At 43.3% G+C, this 21,179-nt stretch overlaps 2 protein-coding genes across 2 annotated transcripts; one reads left to right on the top strand and one right to left on the bottom strand.

The window, feature by feature from the left end:
- Positions 1–6,066: 6,066 nt before the first annotated feature.
- Positions 6,067–21,075, top strand: gtf2f2b (general transcription factor IIF, polypeptide 2b; the record flags this gene model as incomplete). The annotated part of the gene is made up of 8 exons (XM_083681965.1): positions 6,067–6,132; positions 6,378–6,451; positions 6,875–6,893; positions 7,237–7,381; positions 18,448–18,529; positions 18,825–18,924; positions 19,056–19,199; positions 20,941–21,075. 8 exons carry the CDS (start codon positions 6,067–6,069, stop codon positions 21,073–21,075), a joined length of 765 nt encoding a protein of 254 aa, XP_083538091.1.
- Positions 13,147–13,926, bottom strand: kctd4 (potassium channel tetramerization domain containing 4; the record flags this gene model as incomplete). The annotated part of the gene is made up of 1 exon (XM_083681967.1): positions 13,147–13,926. The coding sequence occupies exon 1, from the start codon at positions 13,921–13,923 to the stop codon at positions 13,147–13,149; it is 777 nt and encodes a 258-aa protein (XP_083538093.1). The 5' UTR covers positions 13,924–13,926.
- Positions 21,076–21,179: the final 104 nt, after the last annotated feature.

Genomic DNA, 21,179 nt, shown 5'->3' with positions numbered 1-21,179 from the left:
ACGAGTTTCGGTAAATGTTCCGGAAAATACCGAGATGCGCAGACGGTTACACGGACCAAAATGGGCCTGGCACGACTCGATTTTCAGGTGTGGCTACTCTTAATGTATGTCTACACTGGCCCAATATTTTTTTGGGGATGTATAAAATATTTATGCATAAAATAATATATTCACCAAGGGCAGGTCTTCATCGGGCAGGTCAGTGACATTTGACCATATTACAGAGATTTGACCATATTACTTATAGCCATGCCTGTTGGCCACTGATGCTTATTCTGACCATTTGAACAAAAGGAAATGTTTTGGTTTGGACAAAACATCAACAACACAAACAACAAGATCTGTTCTGTGTTTTTTTCAGAAAACAAAGGCATGCAAAGAGGTGCTAGATCTTTCTGCAGACAGAATAGAACAACCACCAGACACATGTGCTCACTGCACTGACGATTATTCTACATGCAGGTATTGTTAGGGACTCCATCACATTCAGCAAAAAGTACAGTTCCACAATTTTTGTCTGGTTCATATATCATCAGACTATGAGATTATCAACACATGAATTTCTCACGTTTCACAGTTGACCTCAACTTTGGACATACATTACAAAAAGAAAACCCTACTTAGTTGATACCTTTCCCTTTTCTCTTTGGAAACATAACTATGAAAAGACATATCATGGAGATGGACATAAATAACTAAAAATAAATCAGATATTCATTGACGTGTGTGTGTGTGTGTGTGTGTGTGTGTGTGTGTGTGTATGCGTGTGTGTGTGTGTGTGTGTGTGTGTGTGTGTGTGTGTTGTGTGTGTGTGTGTGTGTGTGTGTGTGTGTGTGTGTGTGTGTGTGCGCTCGCATGTGTGTGTTTGTGTGTTGTGGTGCCAGTGGGCATTTGTAACCACAGGTCAACGACCCCTCATGTCAACAGGAGGTATCTGTGCATCTCCACTCCTCTGTGTTCCGGTGCTTTCTGTTTTATCCAGGTGACTGCATGTGGACTGCCATGGGGACCAGACCTGTTTGTGTGAATGTCTTAGTGAAAGACAGCTGATACATCCTCACATAAGTTGTATTTTGACAATATTTGATAAGAAAACTGTGATTTTATTAATAGATAAGCCTCTATAATCACCCTGACTCACAGTTATATTATATTTTTATATTTATGGCATTTAGCAGACGCCTTTATCCAAAGCGACAAACAACAAGTTATCACCACAACACATCTCCTCTCCTCTCCTCTCCTCTCCTCTCCTCTCCTCTCCTCTCCTCTCCTCTCCTCCTGTCGCTGACTCTTTGGCTCAGTCACAGCCACCTGCTACTTAATTAAAACATCAAGGGCCCCTCAGGACTGCTACACACAGGTGGGATGCTGTTGAACATTTGAGAGGCAGAGGGAGAGAGAGGAAGAGGCAGTGGAGATGGAAGGAGGAAGAGAGGGGAAAATAACGGAGAGATGAATGGGCAAAGAGAAATAAAGTAACAATATAGATTGGAGAGAAAAAGAGAGGTAGAGAATGAGATGACAGAGAGAGAGAGAGACAGGGCAGTAGCGAGAGAGGGAGAGAAAGAGAGAGAGGAGGGGGAGGGAGAGAGATAAAAGGCAGTAGCGATAGAGAGAGAGGTGGGAGTGAGAGAGAGAGAGGGAGAGCATGTGGCTATCCCAAATGGAGCATGTGCCCATTGTGAGTGACTGGCAGGCAGGCTGAGGCCAGCCCAGGCAGGCAGACAGGCTGTACCCATCCATACAAATGACGGAGGGAGAGAGCCAGCGAGAGCCTAATGCAATGTAAGCGTCTGGTGCTGTCAGCAGCTTTAAATCACACTGGCACTCCACAACAAAAAACACAGAGCACTATTGTGCTGCCCTAACAATAATGGTCAATTTATACACTGGGGTCTGCTTTCATTTAGTAAACACTAACTTCTCTGATGGAGATGGCAAAGGAATTCCTGTTCTGTACGCGCATGATCTTTATACTGTATATAACTGCAACATACTGTAATCTCGGCTGTCTTAGAAAATGGGTCTTATTTGCCAGTTTTTCTTTTTATTAACACTAATTTCAATATGCATTGGGATAGAAACAACAACACGCATCAAAACCAAGAAGCTATTATAGCTTACTGTAATACTGGTTCTAGGTATTTGAGAGGGGTACATATGGGGCTACAGTTTTGTGTAGTGTGGTGGTGAACAGAGGTGAAATTCCTGAAACAACAGAGGCTTAGAGCTGGAAGAGGAGCGGGTCATGCCCAGTGATGCGGGGCAGGGTGTCTGTGCCGGTCCCAGGCCCTCTGTCTGGGGCTTGTGTCCACTCAGCCTCCCCGCTCTGAATGGGAGCCAATGACAGGCATGGACAGCCAGCCTGGATGCCGGGGTTATTTTTTTTGGACAGCCCTCCTAGCAGAAAAATCAGTGTCTGTTGTACTAGGTCTTTAAATACCCAGTGTCCCAGCACATTCATTCATGAGTTTTTCTTCCCACACATAGGCCCAGCTTGTGTATCACACCGCCACAGCAATGCTATGATAGAATAGAATACAATAGAATAGTGGAATACAATATAACTTTAGTGTCCTATAAAATAAGATTATCACATGCTTCACAAATGACACAAAAAAACACAAATGTCTCTTAATGTCATGTCACTGCAATTATCACTGTATTTCTTTTCATCCTACCGCTTCTTAAAGTAGCCATTAGTGATTTTTTTTGTTCATTAAAAAATGCTAGATATTGATTATGATTAGTATGACTCCTAAATGCCTGTATGAGAATAGAACATGTGTTGTACCTCAGCATAACCAAAGCAATAAGGACATATTACTGTATTGTTTATGTTTTGGTTGACATAGGAAAACCAGCGTACAAAATTAGCTGTGTCTGGAATGTTCAAGGTTATTTACCAACCAAACCCCATCGTCAGCTAGGAATGTTTAAGCTATACATAGTGGCCTTTTAATGTTTGTTTTTGCCCTCATGTGAATAGCTAGGGAGGAGCCCTGAATTACGCTTTTCATATAACATTGTGCACAACCCAATGTTCCTGTTGAACTAGCATGCTCACTCTACTCTTGGAATAATTAACTTCACTGACAAAGCACATCCAAGCAAAGCTCACAGGGTATGATCTCTCAACAGAGAACCCATGACAGAACACACCCACCGTGAGAAATGGAGCAGAAAAAGCCATGGAATTTTCTACCCCACTTTGCATACTCTAATTACCCTATGCAATCAACTCTCTTGAAACCAATAATCTATTAGGGAGGTCTTGATTTTGGACATTCATGCTCAGCATCTTTAGTCATTACATAATTCCTGCACAAAGTCAACACAATTAATTAGCTAATTAAAAAGGTAACCTTAGATGCCCTGTCTGGCTGAAGACCGAAGAGGAAACATGAGAGCAACCATTGAAAATACTGTATTCAATAATGAAAGAGAGAATCTAAGACGGCGCAGGTTGTCAGGGCTAAAGGCCTGCATCCAGGTAAACATTACACAAACAAACAGTAATGGCTCCCACCCTCACAACACCACAGAAAGGTACAATGATTGCAACAAGGACAGGTACAGTAGGTGGTTGTTAACAGGTGAGTATGCAGGAGTAATAGATGAGTAGCAGCCCTAAGTATCATGTGATGCATTACAGTGCCTGAGCCCTAAGACAGTCAGCTGCTGTCCAGCCTGTGTTATCTAGCTTTTTTGGTGTAGTGTATTTTCTGTTGACTTGAGTGTAGCAATGAATGAAACACACTGAAGAAAAGGATTCGGTGCCAGGATGTTATAGATGTAAAACATATCAGTTCTGATCCTGCATGTTATTCATGGCAGAGCCACCCAAGCCAGAGGTACTGCAGATGACAGTAAGCAGTGATTGGAGTTGCAGAGAAAGGTTAAAATAATGTTAGATCATCCATGAAAAGACAACACCTGAAGAAACCTGTTCAAGGTGCTTGAGGGCAGCATATCACTTCATAAACTATTTTTTTTTTGTCATCTGAAGGAGCAACACTGCCATATCCATTATACACATTATTATTCACTTGTCATGTGTGAACCAGAGTTTGCTATTTCATAGAGAAGAGCTAAGTACGGTATTTAAACAAAGAGGCTATAGCATGACTCAGTTTCACTCTTTGTATTTTAGGCCTGAGAAATCTTACATAATTCAGTAACACTCTGTAGCTGAATGTAATGTCAATGGTCCATCTTCCCACTGGGGGCTGTGCAGTGATGGAACGTTCTGTCTAGTGAATCAGAGCAACAAGTGAGTGATGAATGGTGCTAGATCACATTATCTCTCTCTCTTCACCGGCAAATCTCCCTGCATAAATACATTCCTCCCATGAGTCACTGTAAGCTCATTGGATAAAAGTGAATGACTTTCTCTGAGGGTCTGGTATCCTGGCAACTGTTCTGAGTGTCTTTATGTGCTGCCCAGCAACATTTTACCATGATGGGCTCCTGGTGGAAGCGCATGACTAAAGCCAGATCTGTTTTGCTTCAGCCAACTCCCATGTCATTGTCATAACTGACTACTGATGATGTATGAATCTGTCAATCTCAAAATTGTTCAAAATTGATTTTCTCCTGCTATGGTAAAAAAAGTCACTCAAGTGTACAACACCATTTCGTATCAAACATTTCAAGATAAACCTTGACATATATTCACAGAATAAAAAATTGTATTACAAGGCTATCAACACCACAGTTACTTATTACACAGTGAGTGTATAAACCTCAAAGTAATGTTGACCTTGACATGGAAATCAAATGACTTGAGTCACTGCATTGCTAATTTTGTGCTTGATGAAAAATAGATTCAGAATCTTTCAACTGTTTCTACTATCTGGTTTGTGGGACTGTCAACACTTCTCTCAAGACCCATGGAACCACGGAAACAAACGTGTGAATTGTGAACCAAAGGAACAGGTGTGGGTATTGAGATACAAAGTAGAGGAAGTTACGCTTCACTTCACGGATTCACTATGCTGTTGTCCTCTTATGTACAGTATCAATTGGCTTGGATAATCTGGATGGCAGTAATACCTAGTGTGTCTGTCTGTGTGTGTGTGTGTGTGTGTGTGTGTGTGTGTGTGTGTGTGTGTGTGTGTGTGTGTGGAGGCCCCTGCTGTCTCTAGTTCTGCCCTTATCTATAACCTGAGTAGAGAGATCATTTATAAAGAAGGAATTTCAACACATTCCTATAAGAGTGAGAAGCTGTGCTGAGCTGTGGGAGTTCTGTGGGAGATGTGCCTTGATATAGTGGAGGCTTCTGAGATATGTGAATGTGGTGAAAGATGGGCCCTGGGCAGGTTGCTGAGCTCTGAAAGCAGTCTTTTGTGTTTAATAACTTTTTTTGGGTCAGGATGTAGTTCTTCAGGGTCAAAGTAGTGAGGGATCGCTGAGGAACACGGGAACTGCACACAATGAACAACAGGAGAAGAAAAAAAAAAAAAGGTTCCATGTCAAATGTTCTTAAGTTGTACTGCACAACTGTTACCCCTGATTCTGAATTGAAAAACAAACATGTCTGCTTTGATTATCCATAGGTTATCTTCCATCTCCTCTCACCTGCTTCTCATCATCCAGCAGTTGTTGGTGATTGAACAGAGTTCTATTACATTCTTACAAAGTGGTTTGATAGCATAATTGATTGATTGATTAGTTGATTGTTTGATTGATTGATATAATAATAATCTAGAGCAGCTTCACCTAGTGGTATAAGTGCAATTCAGATTTAAGAAATGTTTTGTACTGGAACTTAATACTACATTAATATGACATCTGTCCAGTTTAAATAGTCCTATAACTGCTCTATTTTTCTACGAGTTAATACACTATTCTCCCCAATAAAGGCATGAACCTGCATGCATATTCTTTTTGCTTTTGAGTACTTTCATCGCCACTAGGTGGTAGTGCTGCCAACGGAATTAATGATTGTTAATGAATGTTGTTTTTTTCCCCATGGTTTTTTCGACTGACCTGTGACCTCTACTCAGCAGCAAGAGCAGCACGCGAAGAACGAGTTTGTAGTTGACAAACTCATTAACAACAATGTCAGAAAAAACTGAGGTTGATTTAACGAGAGCAAAACAAAACACCGGCGTATGGCTAGTGAAGGTCTGTTGCTTATGACTCCAATTACCTCCCTAAACATTTCCCGTAATTACTAGCCAGCGGCAGCCGGCAGTTCAATCCGGTCTAGCTGTCCCTTGCACGGAGCGGCACGGGGTCCTATCAATCACGAGCTTTTTTTGGTGACAGGCACTATAACCGTCTTCCATTGCGTTTTGCATTGTTGCAATTTAATGATAACCTATCTCTCCCATCTGCCAGTTATTACAAAAACGTTTGCCTCTGCCCAGGTTCCCAAGTACCTCTCTCAGCAATGGTCCAAGGCATCAGGAAAGGGAGAAGTTGGCATGCTCACAATTGGAAAGTAGGTTCCCTGACTTCAATCAGCTGTATATAAGCTACTTCCATCTATTACGAACCACAGAATTATAAGAACAGGATTTCATATATTATTTCTGTGTTACTGACTGTCTTTCTGCCCCAAACGTTGCCATATTCTACGTATACTCCTGCAGTGGATGCTACAAGTAGTTGTAGTTGTTAATTTATTTAAATGTGATTCATAAGGTAGATCTCGGCTGTGATTAGGCAATGCAATTAGATTTTTCTGAAGATGAGAGTATCATAAGTGTATGAGTACAAATATTATAGTGAAGGACTTTTTTTTAATGGCTGCGTGGGCACCAAACCTCTTAAGATGATCTTTGACCCCTGCTGACTGACCCTTCAATAGTCTACATTGTTCTTTTGGAAAAGTTAATGTTTGTCTCTGTTTTGTTTTCTAAAGGAAACAAGGAAAATCAGAGGTAAGATTTCAAGCACATCTTTACCACTTGATGTCACTGTAAACCCACTGTACACACAGTTCTATCTTTTCCATTTCTGACAACACTGGGCATGCATTGTCAGATGTATGTGACATGTTTTATTGTTGAAAGTCCACTACAGGATTTTGATACATAAGAGCACAGTTTTCATTGTTGAAAGTTCATATCATAAATTAGCCTGCCATTATTATGGCTATGAACTCCCTAAAGCCATTCCAAGGGCCTTGAATTTTCCCAGCCAAGTTGGATGGTCAGAAAAAACTGTCAGTGGTAGTTATCATGTTAATAGAGATTAAGATGTTTGTTGATGTCTGTTCCCCAGGTGTCTTTCACTCTGAATGAGAATCTGACCACTCTGACTTCCTTGGGGGACAATGCTACGTCTGTGTGCGTCCCTCGAGACCACCCCTTCACCATGCATAATGTCGGGGGGCAGACCCTGGCTGTCTTCACAGAGAGCTCCGCAGGTCAGTCCCTGACTGCTGTCATTGTATTTTAAATACTTTTCGATCCAGATCTACTTTGCTATAACAACCTTGGTGTGGTCACTATGTGTGTAGCATGCAGTCTCTGTTAGCATGATAATCTCATGATAATTTGACTGTGTGTCTGGGCAGATGTGTAGACTTGGGTCTGGGAGGAACTTCACTTCCCTGCCTACCACAGTACATCATTGTGGCTTCCTTTCCTTGCCTCCTTTCCTGTTATCCACTGTTGAGAGAATTGGATAGTCAATCAATCAAATGTATTTGTATAGCACTTTTTACATAGACAAATGTCGCAAAGTGCTTCACAACAAGAACAATACTGAACAATATGAACAATAAAAAGACCAGTAGAGGATTGCAGAGAGGGGTCCACTGATTTATAATTTCAGAGATTACTAACAACGATGTCAGAAAAAAACAGGTTGATTTAACGAGAGGAAAACAAAACACTGGCGTATGGCTAGTGAAAGTCTGTTGCTTGTGATTCCAATTAGCTACCTAAACATTTCAGAAATTACTTTCTACTCTGTCGTGTACATCCAGGGTGTCAACACATGCACACCCACATACATACAGTACATATATTCTATATTAATGACACCAATATACATGATTTAATAACACCCACATACAGTATATGTATTTTAATGAACTAAGGGATTAGTGTCAAGGACAGGGCACATCCATAGGCGTATATAACCACACACCACGATAATTGCGTCTGCTAATGATTTAGAGTAATGCATACAGAAATATGTGCGGAATGTCAGTTCTAGCTGGCTTTTGTAATTTTATGCCGGTAAGTGTTTATTTTTTTCAGTGTTCTGCCCAGCTCTGGCAAGCCGCAAGTATTGATTAAGTGGTTGCCTAGCAACAAGCTCTGCCACAGAAGCTGGCAGACGGTGAATTGAAGCCCAGCTGTAATGTACTGTACTGTTAAAATCCCATTACTCTCTCTCTCTCCCTCTCTCTCTTTCTCTCGCTCTCGCTCTCCTACAGGGTGGAGAGCCTTTCTCACTAAGTTATACATTTAAATGGTTCAAGGCTGAACACCACTCCATCAAACAAATGTACCACTTTTTCAACAAAGTAAACGCTTGAGCAGGCAGTCCTGTCTCTCAGCAGAGAGGGAGAGATCATCTTTATGAACACACCTGTACTGTCATTACTACAGACCAGCAGTCAGCCGAGTCACTTTCTTTTTTTCTGTAGGAAATCATATTGAATTGTAGTTGAAAAGTGCGCTGAAAATAACTCCAGCCCACATCTTGTTGAGTGATGGTGACTGTCTTTATATTTGACTCCCCTTTGTGTCGAAGTTCACGGCTGTCGTCTTCTTTATGGGTCCCTTGGTGACAGGAGCTCTTAGCTTAGTAGGTTTAAGCAGGGTGTAAGGATGATAGCTGTCTGAGTCAGTTCTGTTGCTTTTCTCTAAATGTCGTTTGTGAATCATTGAGGGTTTTGAGAGGAATAATATAGCATTGAGAGTCATAGGATTGTTGACTCATGACCAGACATCCTCTGTGCAGTTGTCTAGGAATATCCCTAGCTCCATTCATCAGAATTCTATACACTATGAAAGTGACACACATACAATTGTACTATTATCAACTACAAAGGTAAAGGATAGGCCAATAAAGGCCTGTAAAGTTGTTCATAGTTGTAGGCATTGCAGTCTGGTAATACCTGCAGCCTGTCAGACCTGCTTGCCTTACACATTGCAGCTGTCATCCCTGTCATGCGGAGCTGTGCTGGTTTTCTCCTCTGTCTCTATACACACTGAAATGAGAAGCCAAGGCCAGAACCTGTGGGAGATGGACTGCTTGTTACCTGCCATATCCAACTCCAGCTCTCTGCAGCGACAGGCTTGCCCTCGACTCTGCCCTCAATTAGAAGAGCAGCCTGCTGTTTATCCAGTTGTCGGATCAGAGGAGCTGAGTCGATTCTGTCACATTGGTGTGAAAGCAAACCGCCAAGGTCCAGGTGAGCAGTGAGTGAGGCAGCCCGGCTTATTGTTCCGGCAAGAAAAAAAAATCCTCTCTGCTTAGATTTCCATTTGGCTCCTGAAATAGACATTGCTCGCCCTCTGCGCTCACACAAAGGAAGGCACGTGACTCTTGGAACAATCAGTGTGAAGCGGCAGATTTTTTCTATTGCCATCCCTTTCATCATACCCTGGCTGGAATGTACAGAGATTCATAAGATTTACAACAGAGGGGTTTTAGAGGTTCTTTAGAACGCTGACACAAAGATGGATTTGAGTGAAGGAGATATTGGCATGCATTACGCCTCATCTAAGCGTAACATGCTATTTGATTAAACCGAATCGATTGCCTGCCTCATTTAAACTGAACAGTTACAAGGTAGCTTGTTATTACTGCTAGTGCTTCTGATTCCTTTTATTCTTTGTAGCTATTCACAAGCAATCTAATTTGCATGGTGTTCATTCACCCGAACTCTATGTAGCCTATCACCTAATGCTCACATGTAGAGGCACTAAAATGACACACTCGATTGGTCTTTGGATTGAGATTTGCATAAAGCCTTGAAGAGACCTGTCTCCCTTGTTGCAGCCACAGACTAATGGCTCATATACCTCCATGTTCTCTTGTTGAACAGAGTGGCACTTGCTCCTGCTCTTAGCCATACCGGCGGATGTGAGAAGCGGCTGGCTCTGTACAGCTCCCTCTTTAATCTCTCTGCCTCTCTGCCTTTTCTCTCTGCCTCCCAATCTCTCTATCTGCCTCCTTTCAACATGCCTCTCCTCCCCTTTTTCTGCCTTTCCCTCTCTGTGTCCTCTCTTTTGCCCCTCCTCTCTCTCTCTCTGCCTCTCTCTCTCTCTGCCTCTCCCCTGATTGTCTCTCAGCTCTCCTCACTCTCTCTCTGTCTCTCTCTGCCTGGTGAGCAGCCATGAGAGAGGACCTCATTCCCTGTCATCTATTGTTGGCCCATCCATTAAGCAGTCATACCGGACCTGAGAAATCTAAGGAATGTTAGTTAACATCTAGCCACACAGGGCCATGGAAACAGTAGCAGATGTTGATGAACAGTAGGATTTTAATTTGCCCGGCAACAGGTGAGAGAGAGACTAATCGGTGAATCAGTTAATGGGTTTCTTTCTACTTTGAATAGGTTAAATTCTCCACCCCCCTTTCTCTCTCTCTTTTTTCCGCCCCCACCATTTCTCCCCTCCCTCTCCCTCTCTCTGCCACCTGTGGGTGAGATATGCATCAGTCAGAGCCTACGGTTAATAGGCGCTGCGGTCTCTCATCAAAAATGGATGGGCCTGATCTACAATTAAAAAGCTCTCAGGTTTGATGTACCCTACAGCAGATTGTTGGCTTAGGGAGTCTCCTGTTTGCCCCAGTGTCAGATGTGGGTGCGTGTGCGTGTGTGCGTGTGCACGCGTGCGTGCGTGCGTGTGTGTTTGAGATTCCTGAGGATGAGTGTGCTTGTCCGTATGTCAGAAGTGTGTGTGTGAGTGATGAGGGAGGGGGGGCTGAGGGTCTGAAGACAGAGCATTCTCAAGCAGATGGTTTCTGAAGTGGAGAGACGCAGCTTGAGCCCAGGTGGGCGTCGCCATATGTGCCATGCTACTGTTTTTCAGTTAAAACCCCAGAATTAACACATTTGGATATTTTTGTTTAATTGTGTTCCTAATTTAATGTCTTTCACCCATCTGTTCCCTCACCTCATAAGTATTTTGACAAGGATGAATGGTAACATTTTAAGGCTGCAGCAAAGCAATTTGCAATGGGAGCGAAGGGGGAATACCAAGTATATCGTTGTCCAAACCTTATAGCATATCTAGCTAGGCAGAGAGAAACAGTATCCTGTTGTACCACTGCTACAGTATGTTCAAATGTGATAACCAAACATTCTAATTATGTTTTTTTTTAGTTCAGTTTTGTTGTAGTCCTGTACACTGTGGATTTAATTGATGACACCAATACAAAAGCATTTAGACCCCCATGTGAAAAGAGGTCCACCTTGAGGGAAGAGCAGGGTTTATTGAACTGATTGGCCCATTTCTTAAAATATCAACTGTCTCCCAGCGCAGGGGAAAAGAGTGGAGTCGGGCTCCCAGAGGATGCCTCTAGATTCTTGGCGTCATTACCGAGGCATCATTCTAGAGTCTAAAATGACACACCAACACAGCTGTCATTCTCTCACTCCCCCAACCAGTGTTCAGATACTGTGTGTGAAGGTTAAGAAGAAATGGGAAAGGAGAGGTTATGATTGATTTTGTTGACTTGAGGTTACTGTCTGATGGCCAATATTTTGTATAGCTGTTTGTGATATGTAGCATTTGTGTTTTTTTGTTTGGCAAGTTACATTTTTTATAATTGACCCAAGCCCCCTCATCGGAGGACCTAGGTACTTTGTTGTATTTTTTTAATTTTTTAATTTTTATTTATTTTTTTACAGTTTTTACATATAAATTGTATCTACAAGGTTATTATTATAATTATATTATTATTATTATTTTTTACAAAACATTTTCACATGGTAATTTCAGTCCCTTATGGTATATTTGGTATTATTTCTGGTGTCCATTGCCAAGTTGTCTTAATGCCACCATTATAATCAAACATCATCATGTATGACATGGAACTACCCACATGTTGGTATCATTTGAGACATATGTTCCTAAACAATTTTGCAGATACAGTATTGTATGTTGTAAAATAAAACATAGAATGATCGCCAATATGGATGACTTTTATTTTGTGTAAAACATTCACAAATTCAAAAGAACAGTTACTTCACATTTGCTCACTGCACTAGCAATCACAAAGATGATGTCTGACTTGATCATCATTGCTGTACATACACCATGGTAGATTATAACCCTTTGATCTTAAAGTGTCGTGCATTTCTGCTGCACTCACATTGACCTCTCATCTGACATGGCTTTCATTGAGAACTTTCTGGAAAAGAATGATGCATGTTTGTTCATTGGCCAGCAGTCTGTCAGCCAGTTGGTACCTTGTTACACATGCTGCACAGCTCCTTTTAGGTTCCAGAGAAAAGCTTGGTCACAGAACTCAAACTAAACACAACAACAGAACACCCATACTGCACACTCACATATTTCACATATCTCACTTGTACTATGCACACCAAGGCTGATTTGAAGGGGTAGCAGCCAGGATGGAAAAAAGCAGAAAAGTTGAGTGCCTTGTCCAGAAGCGTTGACGGTGGTCCTCAATGTGGACACTCTCGCTTCTTGGCCTAGTCAAAAATCACCCCTAGCCTTTACCCCCAAGCATGAATGGATTGGCTAAATGTAAGCAATATGGCAATAATTCACTCAACCTATTGTTGTGCTAAATGGAGCTATTATAATATTGCATATAAGTATTACATATTTTCAGAGCTATACAAGTGATGCAAAAGAACATACAGTATTAATGCACATAGCTTTGCACATTGCTTTTTTTAAATGCCAAAGTGTTCTATTGATCTTTTTTAGAGTGTAAGCTAACACATTAAAAACGTGAAAACCATGACAATCAAAATTAAGAAGAGGACTTTTGCAAGTAAGCAGTGTGTGGAAATCTTATTTTCAAACAAGGGGTATATTCTACTCACCTGCAAGAGTTTCCAATCAGAATTGCAACCTTTTTCAAAATCTACAAATGTTGCCATGGGGGGCGGGGGGGGTAATGGCTAGTGGTCTAATATAACTGGGCACCTCTCTACCCCCCTCCTCCTCCCTCTCTGCCCTCTTTCTCTCTCTCCTACTTCACGAAATGCAGGGCTTCTGCAGCCACCACTGATCCCTTACTGCTGTCCAGGCTGGTGATGAGTTTGAACCCTCCTCTGAGGGCCATCATCACCGTCTCCAGCTTCAGACAGTCCAGCGTACACAGGAACGTGCTGTCCTCCTTCAGCACCAGTCGTGAGCCTGGTTCCGACTTGATGAAGTAACGGAACTGGATCACGTTGGACGACACCTCAAACTCCTCGGGAAACTCGTCCAACCGGCTCTTGGAGATCTGCACCAGACGACCTTTGACCTTCTCGATGAAGGTTGGATCACTGCAGTACACCTTGAGGCCATGTGACCTGTCATGGCTATCGGTCACCTCCAAGAAGGCCACCTCTCGCTGTGCAGCTCTTGACTCCTCCCATTCTGCCACGGCTTCCACCAATCCACTGAGCCGGTAGAACTCTGCTTCTCGTCTCAGTAGTCCCACCTCCCGGAAGTCGTCGGGCAGCTGCAGCTCTCCAGTGCGGAGGAAGTTGAGGATGTGTCTGAAGACGGGACCATCGCGGTCGATGAATGGGTTGCCCATAGAGTCTGTGTGCTGGACGGGCTTCCTGCCGTTGGCTATCTCCTCCAGTACTGAGCCCTGCTGGCGGTTCAGGGTGGTCCGGTGGGCTGCGTAGAGAAAGCCACCTACATTCAGGGTGATGGTACCAGAGGAGGGCTTTTTGAAGCTCTTGCTGGCCTGCAGCAAATCCGGGTTGATCTCCCTCAGTTCACTCTCCATCCTTCTGAGGTTCCATTCCATGCCGTTCCTACTCGCCCAGCCTCCCGAGTCTCTGTGTGTGTGCAGTATTCTGAGAGGTTTGTGTGTAGTGTACCGTATCCGAGTGAGCGAGCAAGTGAGTGTGTGTGTGTGTGTATATATGGTACCGGTTGCACAAAAGGGTGCTGGCTTAGAGCGTGCAGAGCGCACTGGCATTCGGGAGAGAGTCTGCCTTTCTCTCTGTTCCTCTGTCTCTCTCTCTCACTCCCTCTCTGCAGCTCCTCTGGAGGGGGGGGGGGGGGGGGGCAAACTCCGTCACAGGGTGGGAGGAGGGAGTGATGGTAGGGGAGTGTGAGTGAGACTGAAAGGTAGAGAGTAGACCGAGCAACAGGAGGAGGAGAAAGGGGGAGAAGAGAAAGTAGCAGGTGCAGGTCTCCCTCCTTCTCTTCCTTTTGCCCTCTTTCATTCCAGTCTTTCTCCCAATAATTAGTGTTCTCTCTGATTAAAAGGCTCCTCAGCTGTGCCTCTGCACGTGAGTCCACAGGAGGGCCCCATCTCTCTCTCTCTCTCTCTCTCTCACTCACACACACACAAACACACGCGCGCACATTTTTTTATCACAGGGAATGCAGACAGCAAACCTCTTCCCTTGAACACACACACCCCCAACCTACAGATGGAAGGGGGGATGTGACCGTGTTATCTTGGGGGTGTGAAAGTGTCTTGGCTTTAACAGGATGTAGGAACATGTTTTTCTTGGCTATAGAATTCCCTTGCATTCAGACCTATTGACGTAAACATTTTTTTTGGCCATTCACTGGCAGCTTGGTCTGTAAATTAGAGACACCGGGAGAGGTGGGCAGATTGTGTTTGTTTATGCAAATGGTTTGATCTGATTATTCTCTCTGAGATGACATGCTGTTGGTTAAGATATCTCGGGCATAAATCATGAAAAAGGTGTGTGTTTGTGTGTGTGTGTGTACTCTTGCTTTGATCAGCGTGCTTTCGGATCCTATGGAGGAAACAACCCAATTACCGCTGAAAGCAGGCTTGTTAGGGGGTAACTGCTTTAATTTGTTCAGATTCTCCTCTATTCACCCACGGGATTTGGGCTGGCCGGTAATTGGGCTCAGGTTTCTGGCCAGCCAATCTCTGTCTCAGTTTCTGCTGTTGCTGTAAAAAGCACCAAACCAAGGCTTTCTTCTCCAAAAGCATTTACACTCTTTGTCACAGGGTAAGGTGTGTGTGTGTGTGTGTGTGTGTGTGTGTGTGTGTGCGCGCCCCCCCCCCCCCCCCCCCCGTCAGTCAGACATTGATGGCCCCTCACTCTCTCTTACTTACACACAGACTATAACAACTGATGTGGCTCAGGCAGTTGATTGTCAATGTCAGTCTCTCCCCCCTGCCCCCCCCCCCCCCCCCCCCACACACACATCAATTCCCCAGGGAGTAGAACTGTCATTAAAGTAAACACTGCAGTCGATGTGTCAATCAACAGAGAATAGCCAATAAAATTGGCTTTCCTTTTAGTAACCCCAGAAACCAACCAATTGGCAAATGTGTATCCATCGGATAGATATGCTATTAGAAATGTGCAACAAGTGTTTCATACAGTGATGTAGAGTCTGGGGTCAGTAACCTTAAGTATTAACAGAGGCACAGTGTTCTGTGATCATATGATAAAATTAGAAATACTGTTTTATTTTTAGGTTCAGTGATGGCATTGTTGACTACAGTTGATTGCTGTGTATACTGTGTGTGCGTTTGTGTGTTTGATGTTAAGATGTTTAAGTCTTTTGAGGTTGTGTGGGTGTGTGCCAGCTCATCGCAATGACGTGTGAGGGACAACAACGAGGTGTCTCAACCGTGAGTTTTAATCATAATGTGATTAGCGGAACCATTCCACCATTAGAATTGCAAAACGAGGCTGTGGTAGAAGAGGAGATGGTGGGAGGGTGACCTGCTTTCACTCTCAACTATGCTAAGATAATCAGACGAAGTATTTGTGCAACTGAATGTCAAAATCTGTTCAATTTCCTCTTTATTTACTCAGAAGGTGGCAAGTTCACGATTGTAATTTATTCCTAGTAGAAGGACGCCTCTTTTCATTAAACATGAATTATTGACTGAGGTCTACAGCTCTCCGAAGACTGTTCTGTACAGCAATGCTGAACCATAAACTGCTGTGAAACTGGCATGGCAACCACATAAAACAGCCACGTATGAGACCTAACCTATTTGGTCAGCTTCTATATCAAACACCCTCTGCCTTCATATCTACAGTAGATAAACCTGTTAACCTGTTGGTGGGCTTGATGCAGTGAATGTGAGTAGATGATGATAATAAAGCGGTCTTTTCCCAACCTTGCGCAGAGAAGATTAGTAGAACAATATTGCAGTTTCATGATCGTATCAGTGAATGTGCCAAACTGGCTCCCCCCACTCCTCCAATCATTTATAGATAAGTCACAGGAGATTGCTTTGGGCATTCTGTCAGTGCCCATCTCCTCAGCTAGTGGAGAGATTCAGGAACCCTAAGAATAGGGCTTCTTCTCCAAGGCTGTGTAGTGTGACTGGGAGAGAGGGATTGGACAGTGCAGGTTCGGCACACTTTGTGTGCCTGATCAGTCAATTGGTTCCATCTCTTTTTGTCCCTGTTCTGTTCCCTCAAGGCTGTGCATTGAAATCCTCAGCATAATAGCTTCTGCCTGTATTGTCAACATATTTTCAAGACACCAGAGACATTTTTCTATCCGTGAGTTTTTTTTTGGTGTGCATACTGTTTGTGAGGTTTTGAAAGTGGAATGATGAGCACTGAGCAGAGGCATTGAGAAATCTGAAAGCGCTCCAAGTTATTCTTTGTTTAAATGTGGAGATGTGGAGAGAGGCAGGTATCTGGGGACATGTAGTAATAGTAGTGGGAGGGGGTAGGCGGGAGGAGGGTGGGAGTACAGGATGGAGGGAGGCTGTACCTGTGCTCTGGTTATTGTGTCTTTAAGAATGTTGGAGCTTCAAGCCAAGGGTCCTTGGAGCAGATGGAGGTTAGAGTTGGTGGGGGAAGATGAGGGGGCGGTGGAGTGATCTCCTCACCCTAACAGCATCTCTCTCTCTCTCTCTACCCTCGTTGCTCTCTCACTCAGCTTGGCAGCCTTGAGCTACAAGTGCTGTGGTCACTCCACCTCCCACTCTGCCCCCCTCCTCCTCCTCCTCCTCCTCCTCCTCCTCTCTCACTGCCCCCTCTCCTCCTCTCTTCCTCTCTCTGCCCTGTTCCCCCCTTCTCTCTGCTCTACACCTCCCTCTCTGCATGTGCAGGCTTTTCTCTCCTACGTACCACAGTCCCTCTGGACTCCAGGTTTTAATTCAAATGCTTGCTGTCTTACATAACCCTGTAGGAGGAGTTTTGACATAAGGGCTCTGATGATGGAGGATGGAAGATGGACTGGTAGAGAGAGAGAGATGGAAAGGGAGAGGAGGGAGATCTACATATATTGTTTGCTACCTCCTGACCCTGACGCCATTTGACCCTATTCTGTGGCTGCTGGCTAGATAGTGAGGGAGTGGGTGTGTGGAATGGTGCGTGTTCAGAAGTGTTCCATCACTCATCGGCCAATAATTGCATCCATTTGTGAAAAACAGGGTTTAGATTGAGTAAGATCTGTAATATTGTGCTGTTAAGTGATTTCTCTTTACTTTCCTGGTAAGGGGTGGATGTGTGTGTGTGTGTGTGACTGATCTGTTGTGGCTTACAGCACTGCTGCATCACCAATGGTCTGCTACAGAAAGCCGTCTCCAGTCCACACAGCCCAAACTTTCAACAACAACGTTCTCCTATTGTCTGCACCACAATCAATTATATTGTCAGTCATTGTGTACCCTCAATTTAGTTTCTACAGTATGGAAATGAATGGAGATCAATGTGGTTTTCTATGTGGAGACCTTTGTATTTGAATTTGAGTGACCAGACATGTTCAACGGTGGCGACAGAGAGATGGCCAGATTAAACATGTAAATTGGAACAAAAGCTTCACCAACGCCAACGCACACCAACTGGACATTGGTGTTTGTTGGCATTGCTTTGCATTTGCTGAACAAAAGTCTGGACAGTGGGAATGAGCCTAGCGTACTTGTCTCCAATCTCCAGCCCTCCTGGTCGACCAGACAGCCACAAGCTCAGAATCCAAAAAATACACCTCACAACAAAAGAATCACAAACAAAATGAGTCAGTCAATCACTAACATTTTAAGGAGGGCAATCACTAACATGTCAAGCAGTTGATTTTTAAATAGCAGTCCAGTTGTGAGTGGAGTTTGGAGTGCCGGCTGTGGAGGTGTTTTTTGTTTCTCAAGTGTCAAGTGGTGCATTTAGTCTAACATGACTTTTTTTTTTTTAACTAATTTAACTCAAGGGGATTAAGTAACATTCTCTCTGTCCCGCCCCGCCCCCACATTATCCGGTGGTATTCAAATGAATGATCCATTCTGATTAGTCACACCAGCATAAGACACTCTTTTAATTCTGTGTGTGTGTCTGTGTTCAGATAAGTAAAGAAAACATCTTTGTTTCAGACAAGATCTCTCTGGAGGGGATGGTAGTGCAGAGAGCAGAATGCAGACCCGCTGTCAATGCAAACTACATGAAACTGAAAAAGTGAGTGTGGGAGTTAACCCTCAGAAGTTAGTCTGGATGCCAGTTTGTTTCAAGGCAGCAATGTAGTGTTGTTAAATATGGAAACAGACGGTCACAAAGGATATTTAAACATGCCAAATGGTACCCATCATTTTGAGTTTTGAATGGTCACTGTTTATTTGTTGTTGACCCTGGGCTAATCCCTAATGCAATCCTGGTATTTTTGCTGTAGTGTCATTCAGTATTATTACCTATCACTAAGCACTCTCACTCTACCACACTGCCCACTTGACTGTGCCTCCGCTCCTCTCACCAGGCTGCAGATTGAAGAGCAGTCCAAACCTGTGCGCCTCTCTCAGCAACTGGACAAGGCTGTCACCAATAACTTCAAACCAGTGTCTAATCACACAGCCAACGTAAGAGCACTACTGTCCTTTCAGAACATGTGTGCTGAAAGACGCATCCATTGTGAGAAAAATCTCTATTGTTTTATACAGTAGCAACAGGTGCTTTTGTGTGTGTGTGTGTGTGTGTGCTCGATGTGTAGGTGGAGTTTGAGAAGAAGAAGAAGTCTGATGGGAGGATGGTGAGGGCTGAGAGACAGCAGGTGATGGACATGCTCTTCTCTGCCTTTGAGAAACACCAGTACTACAACATCAAAGATTTGGTGGACATCACCAAGCAACCTGTGGTAAGTCTCAACTGACACACACACACACACACACACTCATAGCTGTATGACAAATTGCTGTGATCAAAGAACAGATACTGTATGTAGGTGGTGATTAGACTCCCGGGTCCTCTCTGATTGCATTATCATAGGTGAGTAGGAGCTAGAAATGCTGCCTGACAAGAGTCACCCTGCTGTCCTTCATGACTACCGCCCTGTAGCATTAACACCATGAAGTGTTTTGAGCGTCTTATTGTCCCGCACATACAAAATGAGGTTCAGGCATATAGTGGACCCCCTCCAGTTTGCTTACAAACTAAATAGAGGAGAAGATGATGCTGTTCTATACCTCCTTCACCTGGCCTGTTCCCATCTTGACAATGTCCTATGCCAAAGTCCTATTCCAATTAAGCACTCATGTTTAGTATTTGGTCAGCAATCCTTTGCATGCAATAACTGAAGTCTGTAACCCACTGACCCCACCAGATGCTGGGTATCTTCTCTGATGATGCATGAACTTTCCACTTTTTGACCCTGAAAAACTCCCTAGTTGCTATGGCAGTATGTTATTATTATATTTGTCTCGCTGCCCACAATACCCTTTTCCAGACCTATGCAGGATTTTTAGGGATTTTATAGCAAACCTGAATATCTGAATAGGCTGGTGACATGTTGTGGATGGAAGTCCCAAACACATTCACGCTGGACAGTGTTCCTGATCTGTGGGACAGTTGTTTTGGGGATTTTATAAATTATGGTGAGCATTCTTCAGTCATCCACTGTAGAAGTCTTCCTTGGCCTACCAGCCCATCTGCGATTGCTGGGCTCATTTTTTTTTTTTTTCCTTTTTAATAATGTTCCAAACTGTTGATTTTGTTTCTGATAGTTTGTTTCAGATTTTTCAGCCTAATCATGGCTTCCTTGACTTTCACTGACACCTCTTTGGTCCTCATGTACACTCCAAATGCAAAGCCTAGAATAAATACTAGTTGCGTAATACGGTGCATCCGTTCTTTTATTTTTTTTCAAGAAAAGCCAGGAAGCAAACCTGGCTGGCGTGGGCCTTTTAATATGAACCTAAACCCCAAGTGCATTGTTGTGTAATCATTCTAAGAATGTGTTCTGCTGTTTTTATTTAAAAGTTCTGTAGGTTTCATGGCAATTGCAGAAACAATGGAGCTCACAAAATGTTGGCTTGAATCAACATCCCACCATGTTAATGGATAATGTTTTTTGAGGAACAAAAAGCTGAATAGTATAAAAAGTTTATGGTATCTAAACCATGCTGTAAGTCATAGCACACCAAGTTTGACCTCTCTGCACATTTACACGTTGTTGGTGTGAATAGCTTCAACGTTGTAGGAGGAAGAAAAATAATAATAATAATTAGTATGACAGATAACTATATAGTTGGACTTGCTGAAGCAAGCCCACTAATTAGTCTTACAAATGATCTGCTTGAAGTAGACCTTCATATATTGGCCTCTAGAGACACCTAGTGGCAGAAGATAGTATGTTCTATGTTCCAAGGAATAGTTGGAGAATACATTTTCAGTGCAGTATTATGCACAATACTGAAACTTTATTTATTTCATTTTTTTTTTTACTGTTATCTAAAAATGCAATGTTGTTGTCTTACTTACTTACTTAAGGTAGATCAGAATAAGATAATATTTCAGAAAAGCAAAATGTGTGTACAGGCAGTTATAGTGTAGAAAAAAGATACTACACACACACACACACTAACCTGCCTCTCCTGTAGACTTATCTAAAGGAGATCCTGAGAGAGATTGCTGTTTACAACGTGAAGGGAACCCACAAGAGCACCTGGGAGTTGAAGCCAGAGTACCGCCACTACCAGGGGGTGGAGGAGGAGGAGGAGATGAAGAGCGACTAGGCCAGGACAGACCTGGGGCACACACTGACCTCCAGGCCCACTAACATGACCAGGGGAGAGATGGCAGGACAGTATGTTCTTTCTTCCTTTATTTGATAGTGAAA

The sequence above is a fragment of the Argentina silus genome, assembly GCF_951799395.1.
Source record: "Argentina silus genome assembly, chromosome: 12".
Classification (NCBI taxonomy): domain Eukaryota; kingdom Metazoa; phylum Chordata; class Actinopteri; order Argentiniformes; family Argentinidae; genus Argentina; species Argentina silus.
This window is presented reverse-complemented; position numbering and strand designations above follow the sequence as displayed.